This window comes from Amblyraja radiata, chromosome 7 (genome assembly GCF_010909765.2).
Source record: "Amblyraja radiata isolate CabotCenter1 chromosome 7, sAmbRad1.1.pri, whole genome shotgun sequence".
NCBI lineage: Eukaryota > Metazoa > Chordata > Chondrichthyes > Rajiformes > Rajidae > Amblyraja > Amblyraja radiata.
In genome coordinates, this window is record NC_045962.1 from 55,924,419 (window position 1) to 55,943,476 (window position 19,058).

A 19,058-nucleotide genomic window follows, 5' to 3' on the forward strand; every position below is an offset into this window, starting at 1 on the left:
ATATACATGTCTCTCCCCACCCCTGAAAACAATTTTTGCATTTAAGTGATACTAGACCAAGTGCAGACCCGTTGGGTCTGCTCCACCAACGCAGCCGTTCCCTACCCGTAGCCCCCACGGGAGACGTGGTCCTCCAACTCAAGCGGCTCAGGAATCAGCAGTGCGGCTGTTTTTAAATGGGGTCTTTGAGGCGAGATGTGGGCGCCAGCAGCCGTTATGGTCGCTGGCCAGCAGGAGGCGACAAAATGAGTGAGTGGGGGGGGGGGGGGGGGGGGGGGGGGGGGGGGGGGGGAGGTGGAAGGATTTTATTTAAAATGTGTACATAAACACGACAAAATTTAATGAGTGGATACTTGGAATGAAAAGTGAAATCTCTACCGAAATGGAAAAAATCAGGGCGTTTGTGGGTCGGGTGTTGTCGTGGCAACGAATCAAAGGCTGGCAGCTACAAGTCAGAAACACACACAGCCACACAGCCAGACACACACACAGTTTTATATACATATAGAATAGATAGATGTGATCCATTCTGCAGGTAGGTAGTTATAATCAAATTTGTTCTTATAAATTAATTCAATATGATATTCTTATGTTAATCATATAATAAGATTGTTCTTATAAGTTAATCCTTTATGATATGTCTCGTCGACAAGATCTCTTACTCTGAACTACGGAGTACCTGTCAATACTTGTCACCAGAGTACTCGTCGAAAAGATCTCCTACACTGAACTGCGGAGTACTTGTCAACTACCGTCATTGGTTAACTGATATTCGAAACACTGCAACCCTGTATATCACGCCCACAAAAATGTCAACTATGTAAATCTTACCATGAATGACAGAAATAAAAAGTGTTATCCTTGTTTATGAATTATTTAAAATTGAGTGGGTTGGTGCATAATCCATAAATCACAATAAAAAGCCAAAATGTGCCTATGTTCCTCCCACAGCGCGTGGGGAATCTGGCCCGGATTAGCACGGCTGGGCCGCCAGGGGTAAAGTTGCAGGAAGGGCAGAAGTGTTGAGAAGGAGGGGGTCGGGGAATCATGCCAGCAACTCACTCAGTAGATCGGGTGGCTGCGAGCAGCTGCCGGGACCGGACAGCGGACCAGGGGCTCGCAGGCGACCTGGGAACTACAGCTAGACCCGGTGCTTGCATGCGACCTGCAGCTATGCAAAAAAGGTTGCCGACCCCTGGACTAAAACCAAACTCTTGATCCTGTCCTGCCAGCCTTTGTGTTCATTGATAGTTTATTCACAATATTAGGATTTCGTAGAGGGAGAGAGATAGGTTGAATGAATGAAAGAAAAAGGTTGTTCAACAAATAATTAGAGATCACAAGAAAGAAACAAGAGAATGAGTGTGTGTGTGTGTGTGTGTGTGTGTGTGTGTGTGTGTGTGTGTGTGTGTGTGTGTGTGTGTGTGTGTGTGTGTGTGTGTGTGTGTGTGTGTGTGTGTGTGTGTGTGTATGCCCGCAACGCTCATCACACTGCGAGAGGCATAACTGATGTCGGGTCTGGTTTACAGAGATGGTGGAAGTTACGCTCCGTTGCGTACTACACGTCAGTCCATTAGATTTTGCAGGAGTGGACCATCTTGCTCCGCTCTAAGATCTTTGGCTATCACATTTTATTTGCATTTTAGCCTTCAAATCAGGAAATAGGTGCCTCGGATTATCAAAAATGTTCAAAATATTAACTATCACAAAGGACATGACATTTTCAAAGCGCTTTTTAAATTTTAAAGCCATTTAGTCTCCCCAATTAAATTGAAAGTATAATGAGAATACAGACGTAAAGTAATTCATCAAAGCAGACCCAATGTTCTTCAAATGATATGTTCATCAATATGCCAAATTGTTCCGTTCTCACTTGCAGAAGCATCAGTGGCAACTACCTATATATCAGTTTAAAGATTCAATAAAGGAGACTAAAAGAACGACACGAGGAAATTGAATGAATACTCATTTTAAACGCAGCCCAAGCCATTGATGGCAAAGGTTTATTGCCATTTGCTAGATAGGTCATGGTGTGTCAACATTAAATACAGTAGAAGCATGGATTAAAAAGTAGTAAAACAAAGAATAGATTAAATGGTTGAAGACTAATCATTCACACACATAGACCTCCCAACATCCATACATATTTAGCATCTGTCATTGGAAAAATGTAGAGGCTATTATTAAAGATGTGTATGACAGGACACTTGGAAGATTTGAGGCGATCCAGCAAAGCCAACATGATTTTATTAAAGGAAAAATCATGTTTTACCAAATTATTAGAATTCTTTAAAGTAATGCTATTGCTAAAAGGAAACCGACAGTTGTATCCAACTCAGATTTCCAAAGCCATTTGATGACATCCCACAAAGATAGAGGAGAATAATATCATATAGGAAATAATATATTGGCTGGAAAGGTTTACTGACTAACTAACAGAAACAGTACAGGGTATAAAATGTACTTGACTGTTAAGCAAGATATAGATGAGTGTTCCCAGGGAGTGGTAAAGATGCCAAAACTCGTTACAATTTATTTAAATGACTTTGATGAAGGTATGATCAGCAAATATTCCAATGGCACAAAGATACGCAAGGAAATAAAGTTGAAGAATAAGAGCCCCCAAATAGGATGTACTTTTGGTTAATCAAGTGGGTAAAGATGTGATAAATGAAATATATGTAAAATTGTCCAATATGGCAGGGAAAAAAAGTACATCATTTACATGTTTAGAGATTGTAAAGTTCTGAGATGCAGATGGATCTTGGTGTTCATAGAGTCACATACTGTAGCATAGAAACAGCATCTTTGGCCCAAACTGCTTAAGCAGATCAAGATGCCCCATCTACACTAGCCTCATCTGCCTGCATTTGGCCCAGATCTCTCCAAACCATGATTTGTGCATGATTATCCAATAAGGGAATATGTTCTTATTTATTGCTGGAAGGAATGATGACAGAAGTTAAGAGATTCAAAAATAGAAGGCAATGGTGAGAGCACATCTGAAGAACTGTGTACAGCATTGGTTTATTTATTTAAGGAGGAATGTACATATGTTGAAGCAGTTTATTAGAATATATTTGGAATGGGTATTCGTTTTGCGAAAATTAGGTTGAGTAGGCTCGATCTGCTGGAGTTCAGAAAAGGGAGGATTCTTGATCGTCGGAAAATGCTGAGGTGACATTTTTTACAAGGATGATCAGAGGGTCAACATTAAGTGCATAATGAGGAGAGAGAATTTACAAATTTATTCCAGCTTCATGTAGTTATATTATTGTACAATATGGAATAACCCCACCTATGTCATGGGATCTGCTGTTTTATTTAAGGAAAACGACAGGAAAAGAATTTGAATATAAATACGTTTTAAAAATGTACAAATCCTGGTCTAATAATTGATGATCAGAGAATCTCAAGAAATTATAAGATTTTCCACATCTACATCTCATCAATCTGGTAAAGCAAATTAAGTGCAAACTTGACCAAGTCTCTGTAAATATGGCTACTCAGAAAGAAAATCTGAAGATGTTTCATTTTATGATCAATCACATTGAAGCAAATTAAATCAATAGTAAAGAGTAAGTAAAAACATCCTTACCTTTTCACCAAAATTAAGTTTTGCAAACGTAAAGGTTTTCAAGCAAACATTTGATCCACATATTGAAGGCTCAATGACGTCTTTAAATATTCTTTCCAGGTACAACCCAAAATATGGCCATGCTTGTTTTAAAATCTAGTTCAGAAAATAAAAAATAAAAAAAAGGTTAGAGGGCACATATACAGAATAACTGCCAAATTTGGTGAAGTCAAACAAATGACATCCTTCTATGGTTCTGAAGCTAGGCGTTGCATATCCACTTGTAATGGCCTTGGGCTGTGAGAAGTATCCACTTCAACCCTGGTTTGCACAGTGGCAGGCTGCTCCATTGTAAACTTCAGGCTTGCTGACCCCACAGCAAAAGAACCTGTGGCTCTCACTCAAGCCGAGATTCTAAAGGAGGGGCTTGACCTGAAACATCACCCATCCACGTTACTTTAGCACTTTGTGTCTTTTTCTTTTAAAAATACACAGATGTGGTCTACATAAGATGAAAATCTGAACATTCTGGTTTAATCCATTGAAGATTTCTAACATTAAACCAAGGAGTGTCTGAGTGAACCTATCCAATCAAAACCAGTAAAGCGGTATTTTTTATATCCTTATTTGCATGGAAAACAAATTTTCAACACTTACCGCAAAATGACCCCAGGAGCTTCCTTCTCAATGGTCTACAACTCAAGGGATACATCAATGAGCGAGACAGATTGCTTTTTCGTCACACCTCAAATGGATGAGTGTATAACTTTAACAATGTGTCGGAAACAGCCTATAAACAGTCCAGGTATTAGGCCCTGGGTATTAACAAGAAATGCGTGCGGCAAGGGGAAGCTTCCAGTAAATATCCCAGCTGGAATGACAGCAACATGGTCTTTTAACATTGGGCAAGCAAGCTTGGTCTTTCAGCATACGATTACAATGGAGAAGTCTGCCACTGTGCAAATCAGAACTGAAGTGGTATAGGAAGTTACTGCAGATGTTGGTTTACACAGAGAATAGACACAAAATGCTGGAGTAACTCAGCGGATTACGACCTTGGTAAGGCCATCAAAAAGGCCAACAGATGCTCGGCAGCTGTGGCGGGGCCTGAATGCAATCACCTCCTACAAGGCGAAACCAGGAGGCAGCTCCAATGTCGGCGAAACATCACTCCCTGACGAGCTCAATGCGTTTTACGCACGCTTTGATAGGGAGAATACTGATGTGCCTTCCCGAGCCCCCATTCGCTGTGATGGTATTTCAGTCTCAGTCACAGAGGCCGACGTCAGGAAATCCTTCAGAGGGGTGAACCCCCGAAAAGCACCTGGACCTGATGGTATACCTGGTCGTGTTCTAAAAACCTGTGCGGCCCAACTGGCTGGAGTTTTTACGGTCATTTTCAACCTCTCACTTCTGAGGTCTGAGGTCCCCACCTGCTTTAAAAGGGCATCAATTATACCAGTGCCCAAGAAGAGTAAGGTGACGTGCCTCAATGACTATTGACCAGTGGCACTAACGCCGGTGGTGATGAAGTGCTTTAAGAGGTTGATCATGGAGCAAATCAACTCCTACCTCGACAAAAACCTGGACCCACTGCAGTTCGCTTACCGCCACAACAGATCAACGGTGGATGCGATCTCGCTGGCCCTCCACTCCGCTCTGGACCACTTGGACAACAAAAACTCATATGTCAGGCTGTTATTCATTGATTACAGCTCGGCATTTAACACAACCATCCCCTCCAAGCTGGTTACCAAACTCGCAGAACTGGGTCTCTGCGCATCCCTCTGCAATTGGATCCTCGACTTCCTCATTCACAGACCACAGACTGTTCGTATTGGTGGAAATGTGTCAGCCTCGATAACAATCAACACGGGAGCACCTCAAGGCTGCGTGCTCAGCCCCCTGCTGTACTCACTCTATACCCATGACTGCGTAGCCAATCACAGTGCGAACTCCATCATCAAGTTCGCTGACGACACCACTGTTCTGGGGCGTATCACTGATGGGGATGAGTCAGAGTATAGAAGAGAGATCGAGCAACTGTCCATATGGTGCCAGCGCAATAACCTGGCCCTCAACACCAGTAAAACCAAGGAACTGATTGTGAACTTTGGAAGGAGTAGGAGGGGGACCCACAGCCCCATTTATATCAACGGGTCAATATGGTTGAAAGGGTCAAGAGCTTCAAATTCCTGGGCGTGCACATCTGTGAAGATCTTTCCTGGTCCGAGAACACTAATGCAATAATCAAGAAAGCTCATCAGCGCCTCTACTTCCTGAGAAGATTACGGAGAGTCGGTTTGTCAAGGAAGACTCTCTATAACTTCTACAGGTGCACAGTAGAGAGCATGCTGACCGGTTGCATCGTGGCTTGGTTCGGCAATTTGAGCGCCCTGGAGAGGAAAAGACTACAAAACGTAGTAAACACTGCCCAGTCCATCATCACTCTGACCTTCCTTCCATCGAGGGGATTTATCGCAGTCGCTGCCTCAAAAAGGCTGGCAGTATCATCAAAGACCCACACCATCCTGGCCACACACTCATCTCCCTGCTACCTTCAGGTAGAAGGTACAGGAACCTGAAGACTGCAACAACCAGGTTCAGGAATAGCTACTTCCCCACAGCCATCAGGCTATTAAACCTGGCTCGGACGAAACTCTGATTATTAATAACCCATTTTCTGTTATTTGCACTTTATCAGTTTATTTATTCATGTGTGTATATATTTATACGATGGTATATGGACACACTTATCTATTCTGTAGTAAATGCCTACTATGTTCTGTGTGCTGAAGCAAAGCAAGAATGTCATTGTCCTATACAGGGACACATGACAATAAACTCACTTGAACTTTAACTTGAACTTGGGTCAGGCAGCATCTCTGGAGAAACAGAATAGGTGAAGTTTATGTCGAGACCTTTCTTTGTCTGAAGATGGGTCTTGACCTAAAACATCACCTCTTCCTTTTCTCCAGAGATGCTGCCTGACCCGCTGAAATACTCCAACATTTTGTGTCTAGCTATAGAGTTGCATTGGGATTTCTCACAGCCCGAGATCATTAAAAACAGATATGCAAAACATAGCTTCAGACACATGGAAGAATATATCTTGTTTGACCTCATCCAATTTGGCAGTCATTATCCTTCCAGCTAAAAATGTGCATGGCAGGGCCGGATTTATATGAAGAGATGCCCCTCCCAATCCCTCACGACGAGAGTACCGCAAGGCTCAGTGCTGGGACCCAAGCTATTTACAATATATATTAATGATTTGGACGAGGGAATTGAATGCAACATCTCCAAGTTTGCGGATGATACGAAGCTGGGGGGCAGTGTTAGCTGTGAGGAGGATGCTAGGAGGCTGCAAGGTGACTTGGATAGGCTGGGTGAGTGGGCAAATCCATGGCAGATGCAGTATAATGTGGATAAATGTGAGGTTATCCACTTTGGTGGCAAAAACAGGAAAGTAGACTATTTTCTGAATGGTGGCCGATTAGGAAAAGGGGAGATGCAACGAGACCTGGGTGTCATGGTACACCAGTCATTGAAAGTAGGCATGCAGGTGCAGCAGGCAGTGAAGAAAGCGAATGGTATGTTAGCATTCATAGCAAAAGGATTTGAGTATAGGAGCAGGGAGATTCTACTGCAGTTGTACAGGGTCTTGGTGAGACCACACCTGGAGTATTGCGTACAGTTTTGGTCTCCTAATCTGAGGAAAGACATTCTTGCCATAGAGGGAGTACAGAGAAGGTTCACCAGACTGATTCCTGGGATGTCAGGACTTTCATATGAAGATAGACTGGATAGACTAGGCTTGTACTCGTTAGAATTTAGAAGATTGAGGGAGGATCTTATAGAAACTTACAAAATTCTTAAGGAGTTGGACAGGCTAGATGCACGAAGATTGTTCCCGATGTTGGGGAAGTCCAGAACAAGGGGTCACAGTTTAAGGATAAGGGGGAAATCTTTTAGGACCGAGGTGAGAAAAACATTTTTCACACAGAGAGTAGTGAATCTGTGGAATTCTCTGCCACAGAAGGTAGTTGAGGCCAGTTCATTAGCTATATTTAAGAGGGAGTTAGATGTGGCCCTTGTGGCTACAGGGATCAGGGGGTATGGAGAGAAGGCAGGTACGGGATACTGAGTTGGATGATCAGCCATGATCATATTGAATGGTGGTGCAGGCTCGAAGGGCTGAATGACCTACTCCTGCACCTAATTTTTATGTTTCTATGTTTCTATGAGAGGAAGATGGAGGAGTCCACCAGATATGCAGCCGAGCGTGGCCAATGAGATAAGGGCTGGAAAGCCGCACTGTTTATTTATTTATTTATTTATTTATTGCCAGTGCTAGTGTCGAGTTATCGGCTTAAAGAACTATTATTCTGAAATGGAGGGCAAGGAAAATTACTGAAGTGTTGTTTAGAGACTACAGTGCGTTGCAACAGCATATGTAAGAAAGGCCTATGACAGTGTCAAAAATATTATACACCAGGCCCGTAAGAAGCTTTTCAAAAAGGGGGGTGGCATGACAGGATTACAACATTTTTATGTGAAATAAGTGCACGCAGTGCATATCACAAGCCAGGGCTCGAAATTAGCGGTTGCCCGGGTGCCAATGACCACCCAAAGTGCCGCCGGGCAACCTAAATGCCGAGTCATTTTGCCCGGCTTGGCACTGCAGATACTGGTTTATACCGAAGATGGACACGAAAAACTGGAGTAACTCAGTGGGTCAGGCAGCATCTCTGGAGAAAAGGAACGTGACGTTTCGTATCGGCGGCGGCGACGTAGTGCGGAGCAAAGATACGGGGTGTGGGATGACGGAGGGTCGGAGCGAATGACGGGCCCCGCACCGCAGCGGCCTATAGGATCTTTGGCAGCGAGAGCGGCAGCAAAAGCGGCTCCTCCTCCAGCATCCTGCCCGCCCTGATAGCGGCCACTGCTTGCCAATCCGCTAACGGAGATACCTCTTTCAAAACAAACCCTCCCGCACACCGAGGCCTGGAGGAAGGAGGGAGAAATGGGGAGGCCTCGTTCCACCATCTGAAGCAGCTGCCGTCTGGGCCTCAGCCCCGCACCTTCTGTTGGCTGGTGGAGGAGGGGAAGCGGTGGCAAGGAGATCCCAACTGCCTCCCCCTTTGGTGGTGGCACTTGGCGGTGGACAGGGATGGCCAAGGCAGCGGGGCGATGATACCGTCCCTATCCGATGAGCGCTGATCTTCCTTCCTCCCCACCTCCCCCTTATCCTGGGATCCCTCCTCTCCACTGATCTCCATTCCCACCTCTATTCAGTCCTCACTGACATCCCCTGTGTTCCCCTCCCCATTTATTCATCCTGCACTGATCTCCCTATCCACCTCGCATTGATTCTCCTGCCACCACCACCCCCCACCCCCCCACCCACCCCCCATCCATCCTACACTGGTCCCCCAATTCATCCTGTACTCTCCCACTTTCTCATCCTTCCTGCACTGCCTCCCCCCCATTCATCATGTACTGATCCCCTCATTCATCCTGTGTTGATCCCCTCATTCATCCTGTACTGATCCCCCCCCGATTCATCCTGTACTGATACTCCCATTCATCTTTTACTGACCCCCCCATTCATCTTTTACTGACCCCCTACACTGATGGCCCCCGTCAATCCCATACTGATCCATCCCATTCAACCCCACTGACATCCCCCACGCTCTCCCCTCACAATTTTACCTATTCCAACCAACACGCACTAATTCCCCAGCCTCAATCCATCCATCCCGCAACTTGCCTTCTCACCTCCCCCTGAACCCCCCCCCCCCCGCCCACCATCTATCCATCCAGCACTGATTCACAGCCCCCCCGAACCCCCCCCCCCCCCCCTGACCCTACTGTGCTGGAAATGTCTTCAGAGCGAAAATTGAGTTTTTTTTTTTTTAAATTTATTAGTTATTTATTTCGGACAGAATAAAAGAATAAAAAGCAAATGTGAAACAGCATACAAAAAACAAAACACAAATATTTATAAAGTGTCATAAACAATATCTATAAATAAATGAAATCATATGTGTCCGAAAAGGAGCAGGAAGAAGCCAAAGCTTATTAATTCCCACCCCTTATTCAACTGCTTGTAATTATCTCATACAAATTTAGCAGCTATATGTACACCATATGTACACCAGCCACTATATGTACACCAAATTATTTACATTTGAACACTAATCAAATATTTACAAAGCCATACAAAAAAGAAAAAAAGTTTGATAAGGGAATGCAATCAAATGTGTTTTAAATCCCAATGTTATTATTTGTTTTAATCCATAGAGATGGATTAATTAAATTGTGAACACGTGAAACATTAAAACCGCAGTGATCGATTGTCACTGCTACCGTTGACACGTTATTACACAATTCATTTTAACGGCAAATCAATGCTCTTCATATGGAGTATCAGTACTGTTATTTAATGAGCAACATTCACAACTATATGTTGGATTTATCCAGGATTTACTTCTACAGTCGGTCATATACATCACAAATTTGGTCAGGAGATATTTCGGTTGAAATTTTAACATTAATTCTGAAGTGGGAATGATGGAAACAGCGTTTATCAATAATTAAAAAAAAATCTGGTGCATACAAACTGGGTATCTTCATTGCTGTTCACAACACATACATTTAATCTGAATGTCCGGTAATGTGGCATTTTGACACCTTTAAACATATTACCAAAAGACCATTTGCTGCAGTTAGTGTAATGTTTAACTTGTCAGATGAGTATAGTCGACTTTAACAGCTATTATCATAAAATGCCTTTGGAAATTTCCTTGCAACCTGTATATGTTATTGTGGATAAATTATGTGGAAAGCAAGAGTGTTTCTGTACCAATAGCAATAACGACCCATGTCATGGTAATTTTCGGTCCTTCACAGAAAACATGTTTGCATCAATCTGTAGTGTGTATGGTTAAGCATATATGTTACCATGGTCCAGGATTTAGAAACATAGAAACATAGAAATTAAGTGCAGGAGTAGGTCATTCAGCCCTTCGAACCTGCACCACCATTCAATATGATCATGGCTGATCATCCAACTCAGTATCCCGTACCTGCCTTCTCTCCATACCCTCTGATCCCCTTAGCCACAAGGGCCACATCTAACTCCCTCTTAAATATAGCCAATGAACTGGCCTCAACTACCCTCTGTGGCAAAGAGTTCCAGAGATTCACCATCCTCTGTGTGAAAAAAGTTTTTCTCATCTCGGTTTTAAAGGATTTCCCCCTTATCCTTAAGCTGTGACCCCTTGTCCTGGACTTCCCCAACATCGGGAACAATCTTCCTGCATCTAGCCTGTCCAACCCCTTAAGAATTTTGTAAGTTTCTATAAGATCCCCTCTCAGATTTATTGACACTGGTTGATCATACGCTGAAAAATCCAACAACATTTTTGTTGGGAAGTGAAAAGAAATAATAGAAATTGCATTAATTGCAATGTGTAAAAATAGTTGAGATACTGTATTGTAACTTTGCTGCATGTCATTGTGGTATATATCATGGCTTGATTAGTGAATATGTTTAGTTTGTGACATTATTTGAAGCAGAAATAATATGTGAATGCTTCATTGAGCATAATTCCGACTGGTAACTACGCAATTCATTTGACCACATTATCGCATGCGTCATGCAAGCTGTCTTAAATTAACCAACCAAAAAAGCTGCTTAAGCTGCCCGGCTAGCAGCAGGGGAAAAAAATGTGAGAGCCCTGCAAGCTCAAAGCCCCTTAAGCGGGCCCTGGAAGCTCTGGGGTTTTAGAAGCTCTCTGGTGCATTCTGAGCCTTATTTTGGAGCATTTTTGCACCAAATCTATGACCAATATTTCAGAAATAATTTTGGTTGTCAAGTGTAATGAGTGGTTGGAATGGGATGATTGGGGACACTATTGTATACATTTTTTTTAATCAAGAATTGAAGTTGTCCTTGTTTTAATAATCAAGTTGTACTGTAAAATGGTATAAAAGAACATGCAAACACTGCAAATAAAATACTGTAAGTTTTTGCCGTAAATAAAACCTTTTTTTGGAAAATGTTTTGTGTGTTGATTTGATTGCCTGTTACTATTCGATTGTGTTAGTGTGTGCACATTAAAAATGATGCAAAAAGGCGCAAACTATGGAATTCATATTTTTCAGTATTGTTATCAAGGAAAATAAAGCAGTTCCAATTGTTTGATATTATTCATGTGGAGATGAAAATATAATTGCTCTAAAACCTACCTTAATTTTGCAATCTCACTGAAGATAATCCCCCTTTCCCTCTCCCCCTCCTCCTTCCCCCTCTCTCCCTCCCCATCTCTCTCTCCCCTCCCCTCTCCCCCCCCCTCCACCTCTCTCCCCTCCCCTCGCTCTCTCTCCCCCCTCTGTCTCTCTCCCTCCCACACAGTGAGGCTCCGACTCCACGCCGCAGACACCACAGCCCCCCCCCCCCCCCCCCGGCCCGGAGAAATGGGCACTCCCGCAACGCAATATTCCACTACTTACCTAGAGCAGACACGAGGCATCGAGGTGATTGTGAGGAGTGCAAATGGAGATCTGAACCCGCCCGGGCCCACTGCGCGGAGAGACAGCATCATTTTGTGTTGCTGCTGCGTCACCGGCTTCCCCCCAACTGCGCAGGCGCGGATGGTCGCAATTTCCCCCCCAAAACTCCCAGCGGGCCAGAACCAGAATTTTGGGTAATTTCCATCAAAGTGGAATTGCTCTCCAATTTTTTTTTTTTCCTCGGGATTTTTTTTACTCTGGGAAATATACACCTTGGCCGGACGCCCCCTAGATTTTGAGGCCCTAGGCTTCAGCCTATGAAGCCGATAGGTAAATCCGGCCCTTGTGCATGGACACGCTGGCATTTTGAACCTTGGAGCATCCCAAAACTAATTTAATACGATCCCTTACTGATGGAGCAGGAATGTTGTCGCCTTACATTATACATCTACTGACCCGACTTGGGTCTTCAACCCAAAAGTTCAACAGTTTCTTTCTGCAGATGCTGCCTGTTCTGTTGGGTGTTTCTAGCATTTTCTGTTTTTATGCCTACCAAAGTTCATTCACAGCTTCATTGAGAAATTAGCAGCATGGAGAAAATGGAAGAGGTATTGGAGACCAGGAGATTGGTATTGGAAATACGTATACCAACATAGGCGTTATGAAAGCAATGGAGATATTACCCAGTCAAGTGATAGAAGTTGGCATGGATCCTACTGTTGCATGGTGCACCCACAAAAAAAGCGAAAATAATGTGACACCAATGTTTCCGACACAAATTTTGATGTACATATAAGACTGTACATATTTTTTTACCCCACAGCAAACTTATCATTTGGCAAATCAAATTCTTATTCTTATTAGCCTGACTTAGTTGCAACAAAGATTTAATTTATTGAATCCATTCAGCAAAAGAGGAGGAAGAATGCAAAACGACACGAGATATGTTGCTCTGGAACTCGCAAGGCATATTTGCTGTTTATTTATTGGTACAAAAAGTAAAGAACTAAATTATGACAAGGCTTTCAAGTGTTCAGGCCTGCTCTAGAGAGAGTTGTAATCTGCTTGCATTATGAGAAGGGCTTCTGACACTGTAGTGCACTCATCATTCTACCCATTGCTACGTCGATACCGGGGATCGATGATCTAGTGGGAGGGTGGAACTGAAGGCAATCCACATTAGTCGGGAAATGGTATTAGGTAAATTGTTGGGACTGAAGGCAGATAAATCCCCAGGGCTTGATGGTCTGCATCCCAGAGTACTCAAGGATATGGCCCCTAGAAATTGTGGATGCATTAGTGATCATTTTCCAATGTTCTCTTGAATCTGGATTAGTTCCTGTGGAATGGAGGGTAGCCAATATAACCTCACTTTTTAAGAAAGGAGCGAGAGAGAAAACGGGGAATTATCGACCAGTTAGCCTTATATCAGCAGTGGGGAAGCTGCTGGAGTCAATTATTAAAGATGTTATAGCAGCGAGTTTAGCAAACAGTGACAGGATTGGTCAAAGTCAGCATGGATTTATGAAGGGGAATTCATGCTTGACTAATCTTCATGGAATTTTTTGAGGATGTAACAAGTAGAATGGATAAGGGAGAGCCAGTGGATGTGGTAAATCTGGACTTTCAAAAAGCCTTTGACAAGATCCCACACAAGAGATTAGTGTGCAAAATTAGAGCACATGGTATTGGGCAGACAGGAAGCGAAGAGTAAGGTCATTTTTAGAATGGCAGGCAGTGACTAGTGGGGTGCAGCAAGGCTCGGTGCTGGGACCCCAGTTATTTACAATATATATTAATGATTTAGAGGAGGGAATTAAACTTGACATCTCCAAGTTTGCAGATGACACAAAGTTGGGTGGCAGTGTGAGCTGCGAGGAGAATGCTATGAGGCTGCAGGGTGACTTGGATAGGTTGAATGGTGTCAGATTAGGAAAAGGAGAGGTGCAACGAGACCTGGGTGTGCTTGTACATGAGTCACTGAAAGTAAGCATGGAGGTACAGCAGGCAGTGAAGAAAGCTAATGGCATGTTGGCCTTCATTGGGAGAGGATTTGAGTTTAGGTGCATGGAGGTCCTACTGCAGTTGTACAGGGCCGTGGTGAGACTGCACTTGGAGTATTGTGTGCAATTTTGGTCTCCTAATTTGAGGAAGGACATTATTACTATTGAGGGAGTGCAGCGTAAGTTCACCAGGTTAATTCCCAGGATGGCGGAAATGACATATGATGAACAAATGGGTCGACTGGGTTAGTATTCACTGGAATTTAGAAGGATGAGAAGGGATCTTATAGAAACATATATAATTCTTAAAGGATTGGACAGGCTAGATGCAGGAAAAATGTTCCCAATGCTGGGGAAGTCCAGAACCACGGGTCACAGTTTAAGAATAAGGGGTAGGCCATTTAGGATGAGATGAGGAAAAACATTTTCACCCAGAGTGTTGTGAATCTGTGGAATTCTCTGCCACAGAAGGCAGTGGAGGCCAATTCACTGGATGCTTTCAAGAGAGAGTTAAATTTAGCTCTTAGGGCTAAAGAATCAAGGGATATGGAAGAAAAAGCAGGAAAGGGGTATTGATTTTAGATGATCAGCCATGATCATATTGTATGGTGGTGCTGGCTCGATGGGCCGAATGGCACACTCCCACACCTATTTTTCTATGTTTCTATGATAATTTGAAGTTTTCCCTTGAGAGAATGGAGATGTGTTGACACTTCAGTCAGATGCTGGAAATGACTCTTAATGTAAGGTGCGGTTTGAATACTGGCAACGGTTAGCCTTTGAACTTCAAATAATATTCCAGTTAATTCAAATTATCCATCTTTCTATTTTTATGTCTTGATGTTTTCAATCTGCTAAATTTCCCTTTAAATTCACACTAACCTGTGGCAAATGAGGTTACCATTTTTCCTTGAAAGGAATATTCCCATATCCATAATAAAGGTACAACAAATAAAAATCTTAACAGATTTACCACTTCACTGAAAATTAATTTAGTAATTCGGACTCTTGAGATAGGGATTCTATTTTCTAGAAAACATGGATAAATTCCTTCCATTTTTTCTCATTCTTACCGTCAGTTTGCTATTTTCTTGAAATAGACACGAGCACAAGCAGAGCCATGGATTCATCAGCATGAGAGTAGGTGAATAATCAACACAAAGTTGCATAAATTTAATCTTTTAATTAATTACATTGGAGGTTAGTCCCAAGAGTCTTATGAATACGTCTAGAAAGTGCTAATTCCCAATGAGGGAATCTAATGGAACAGGTGAACCTTTGCACATTCCCCAATACTCATGCTTCAAAATTCAGTCGCTAAACCTGCAGCAGATTAACTGACTAGAATAGAAAGCCATTCAGAGGAATGGGAAAAATTAGGTATTAACAGAAAGATGAGTGAAGCTTTTGATTTAATTCCATTAAGTTGGTTTAAAAGCTTGCATGCGTGTGCTCTTGCATGCACGTGGGAACATTTCCCTCTTCTATCCATGATCTCACCCCTAGCAATGAAGGGTGATCAGCAGGTGGATGACTTTATCATCATAACATTGCATTTCACCTCCAACAAACTTTCTATGGGTGTGGAGTTATTCTTCAAAAATGGTCAACTGTTCAAAATATAGCCAGTACACTCCATTTTCAATGTTACCGGAACCTCAGTGGTTAATCTATGCATGCAGATGACATTCATGTTTACACTTATTTGTCAATTGTCAAATTGTTCACTCAAATATACGTGAGCCTTACACTCAATATTCTCGAGACAAAAAAAGTTCTGTACCAATCTGTCCCTGCAGCACATGGATCTCTGACTGTAAAGGCTTATGCTGAAACCCCCCTCTCCATATGTGCAGAACCATTTCTTGGCAGAGGCACATATTGATTATGAAATTTGTCGCTGCCTTAAGGTGCCATCACATCTTTGGCTGATTGAGAAGGATATTTGAATATTCACGTTCTCACAACTGGCACAAAACTCATGGTCTACCAGATAGCAGTGATCCCTGCCCTAAATATTTCTAAGACACAAATTACCTACAACAGATATCTCGGGGCATTGGAAAAGTACCAATACAGTCTCTGCCAAATCCTTTACATTACAATCAGTCAACTATGTTGGATAGGTCAACTTATTTGCATTTCCAACCCCAGACAAAACTAAACCCCAATTCTAGCTCTATTAGGGTTTAGGGAAGTCTTATCATGGGATGTGACTTCTCCCTCGCCTGGATCCCCCATTGTCTCTCCCCGCCCTGTTCTACATTTCACTCTCCAGTTTCCTTCCTCAGATTCCACCATTGTCATCTTTATGTTTTCTCCAACTCAAGCCTAGGAGTGGTCTCCCCACCACTCCCGACTAGTCTGCTAATCACCCCCTCATAACTTGGATCCACCCATCTTTTGCCAACTGTTGCTCCACTGCCCCCCCCCCCCCCCCCCCCCCCCCCCCCCCCCCCCCCCTCTCCCCACCCCATGTTTTTCTACCAGCAAACATTGTTTGTTTCTCTCCACAGTTGCTGCCTGGTCTATTGAGTTCCTCAGCCAACTTCCTGCTCACAAACCACCTTATTGGTTTATCCATGAGGCATCCACCAACATTTGTTGGAAGTCTACAGCTTCTGCATTGTGGGTCCAGAGGTGGCAGAGGAGAAAAAACCCAAACTGGAAGTGGAATAAAATCTTTGCTCTTGGGGAAATTATCAATAAAAATATCTTCTTCGTTTTATAAACTAACTTTTGTTTATAAAATGTTATTTTTCTTCTTGAAAAAATTAGCCCAAAGTAATTTTGAAAAAATTCCAACATTCAGAAACATACAACTAAAACGGTTGACGTGATGGCCAGAGTCAGGACATAAGTGAGGGTGGAAAAATGGTTAGTGAGGACGGCATAGTGGCATAGCAGTAGTGCTGCTGTGTCACAACACCAGAGACCCGGGTTCAACCCTGACCACGGGTGCTGTCTGTATGGAGTTTGTATGTTCTCCTTGTGACCGGTGGGTTTTCCTCTCACACTCCAAATCTATCCAGGTTTATAGATTAATTGGCTTTGATAAAATTGTAAATTGACCCTTGTGTCTAGTATAATGTTAGTGTATGGGGTGATTGTGGTTGGCGCAGACTCGGTGGGCCGAAGGGCCTGTTTCCGCTCCTTAGGCCCCTTGCACCAAGTGAATCTCATTGATGAGGCAGAAGCCAGGACCACATTGAATGAAACAGTGCACGATCTTGAGGAAAGCTCAGTCTGCCGTGATGAAAAACTATTTCCTTAAATGCTTGAACATGAAAGGAAAGCCTTGAAATTGAAGTGCAAATTTATGAGCGAAATGTTACTGCAGTTTTCACATTGTGGATCAGACAAATACCGAGAACAAATTCTACTGTATTGCAACAAAATGTTCTGAAATTTAAACCTCAATATTTAAACAAAGCCATGATTCCTATTTTAGGTTTAGTTTGGAGACCTATTTTCACCTTACCTTGTTCAACCATTCGACTCTTTCTATATCTGGAAAATGAACCTGAAAAAGGAAGAAAAAAAATAATTTCAGAGAGATAATGATATTTGCGGGCAGCGTACAGCTCAATTTGGAATTACTGCAAATTTTCCCTTTTTTTCCCCCAGAGCAAATCCCACTATCAGTGCACAAGACGACAGAGTGAGTACAAATAGCTCCAAGTAAACAATTCAAATTTTCAGAGGTTTGCGCACTACTTCACAGGTCTATAGATGTGAGCAAACATAGAACACCAACTCCTCCCAAGAAAATTGATCACCATTCATCGTTTCCTCGAGCTACATTCACCTGTGGGAGGCAGAGCTAGAAGAGCAGCTGCCTCACAGTTCCAGCAGCTGGGTTTAATCCCGACACCCAGTGCTGCCTGTGTGGAGTTTGCACATTCTCCCCGTCACTGTGTGGGGTTCTTCTAGGTACTCTAATTTAATCCCCATTCCACAGATGTTTCTTTGATGGGTTAAATGGCCTAATGTAGAGGTGAATGGTAGAATCTATGAGAAGCACAAAAGGATGAGGGGTGATCTTATAGAGGTGTACAAAATCATGAGAAGAATAGATCAGCTAGAAGCACAGAGTCTCTTGCCCAGAGTAGGTGAATCGAGGACCAAAGGACATAGGTTTAAGGTGAAGGGGAAAAGCTTTAATAGGATTCTGAGGGGTGACATTCTCACACAAAGGGTGGTGGGTGTACGGAACAAGCTGCCGGAGGGGGTAGTTGAGACAGGAACTATCACAACACTAAAGAAACAGTTGGACAGGTACATGGATAGGACAGGTTTGGAGGGATATGGGCCAAACGCAAGCAGATGGGACTAGTGTGGCCAGGACATGTTGGCCGGTGTGGGCAAGCTGGGTTGAAAGGCCTGTTTCACTCCATGGCTAAGCCGACAGGAATGTCAGAGAATAAGTGTAGGAAGGAACTGAAGATGCTGGTTTATACTGACGATGTACACGAAATGCTGGAGTAACTCAGTGGGTCAGGCAGCGTCTCTGGAGAAAGGTAATAAGTGACTTTTGGGTCGAGACCCTTCATCTCACTGAGAGTCAGGGAGAGAGAAACTAAAGGTATGAGAAGATACAGAACTAGGCAGAGCCTGCATCGACGACTCAGGAAGGGTGTAGCTCACAATGGTACACATCAAAATATGATGTGCTGCTCCGACAATGGAGGAGGCCCGGGACAGAAAGTTCAATATTGTTGTGGGAAGGGGATTTAAAATGTTTGGCAACTTGAAGTTCGTGTAGGCCAAGGTGGACTAAGCACAGGTGTCCAGCGAAATGATCGCCAAGTCTGCGCTTGGACTCGCCGATATATTAGTCCACATCGAGAACACTGGATACAGTAGAAGAGGTTGGAGGAGGTGCAAGTGAACCTCTGCCTCATCTGAAAGGACTGTCAGAGTCCCCGGATGGAGTTGTAGGGTCTTCTGAATCCCAC

At 43.2% G+C, this 19,058-nt stretch overlaps 1 protein-coding gene and 1 long non-coding RNA gene across 2 annotated transcripts in view; one reads left to right on the forward strand and one right to left on the reverse strand.

Annotated features, from left to right (window-relative positions):
* The window catches only part of esyt3 (extended synaptotagmin 3), a 135,916-nt gene that overhangs the window by 79,113 nt on the left and 37,745 nt on the right, over window positions 1-19,058 (reverse strand). The window contains exons 2-3 of the mRNA XM_033024596.1: window positions 17,582-17,623; window positions 3,599-3,733 (exon numbers count right to left, since the gene is read on the reverse strand). Of these exons, the coding sequence (XP_032880487.1) occupies window positions 3,599-3,733; window positions 17,582-17,623 (177 nt within the window). The remainder of the gene's footprint in view (window positions 1-3,598; window positions 3,734-17,581; window positions 17,624-19,058) is intronic.
* On the forward strand, window positions 734-13,396 carry LOC116975458. Its single transcript, XR_004412624.1, has 3 exons — window positions 734-743; window positions 4,145-4,148; window positions 13,267-13,396. It is a non-coding gene; the product is annotated as an uncharacterized LOC116975458 (long non-coding RNA).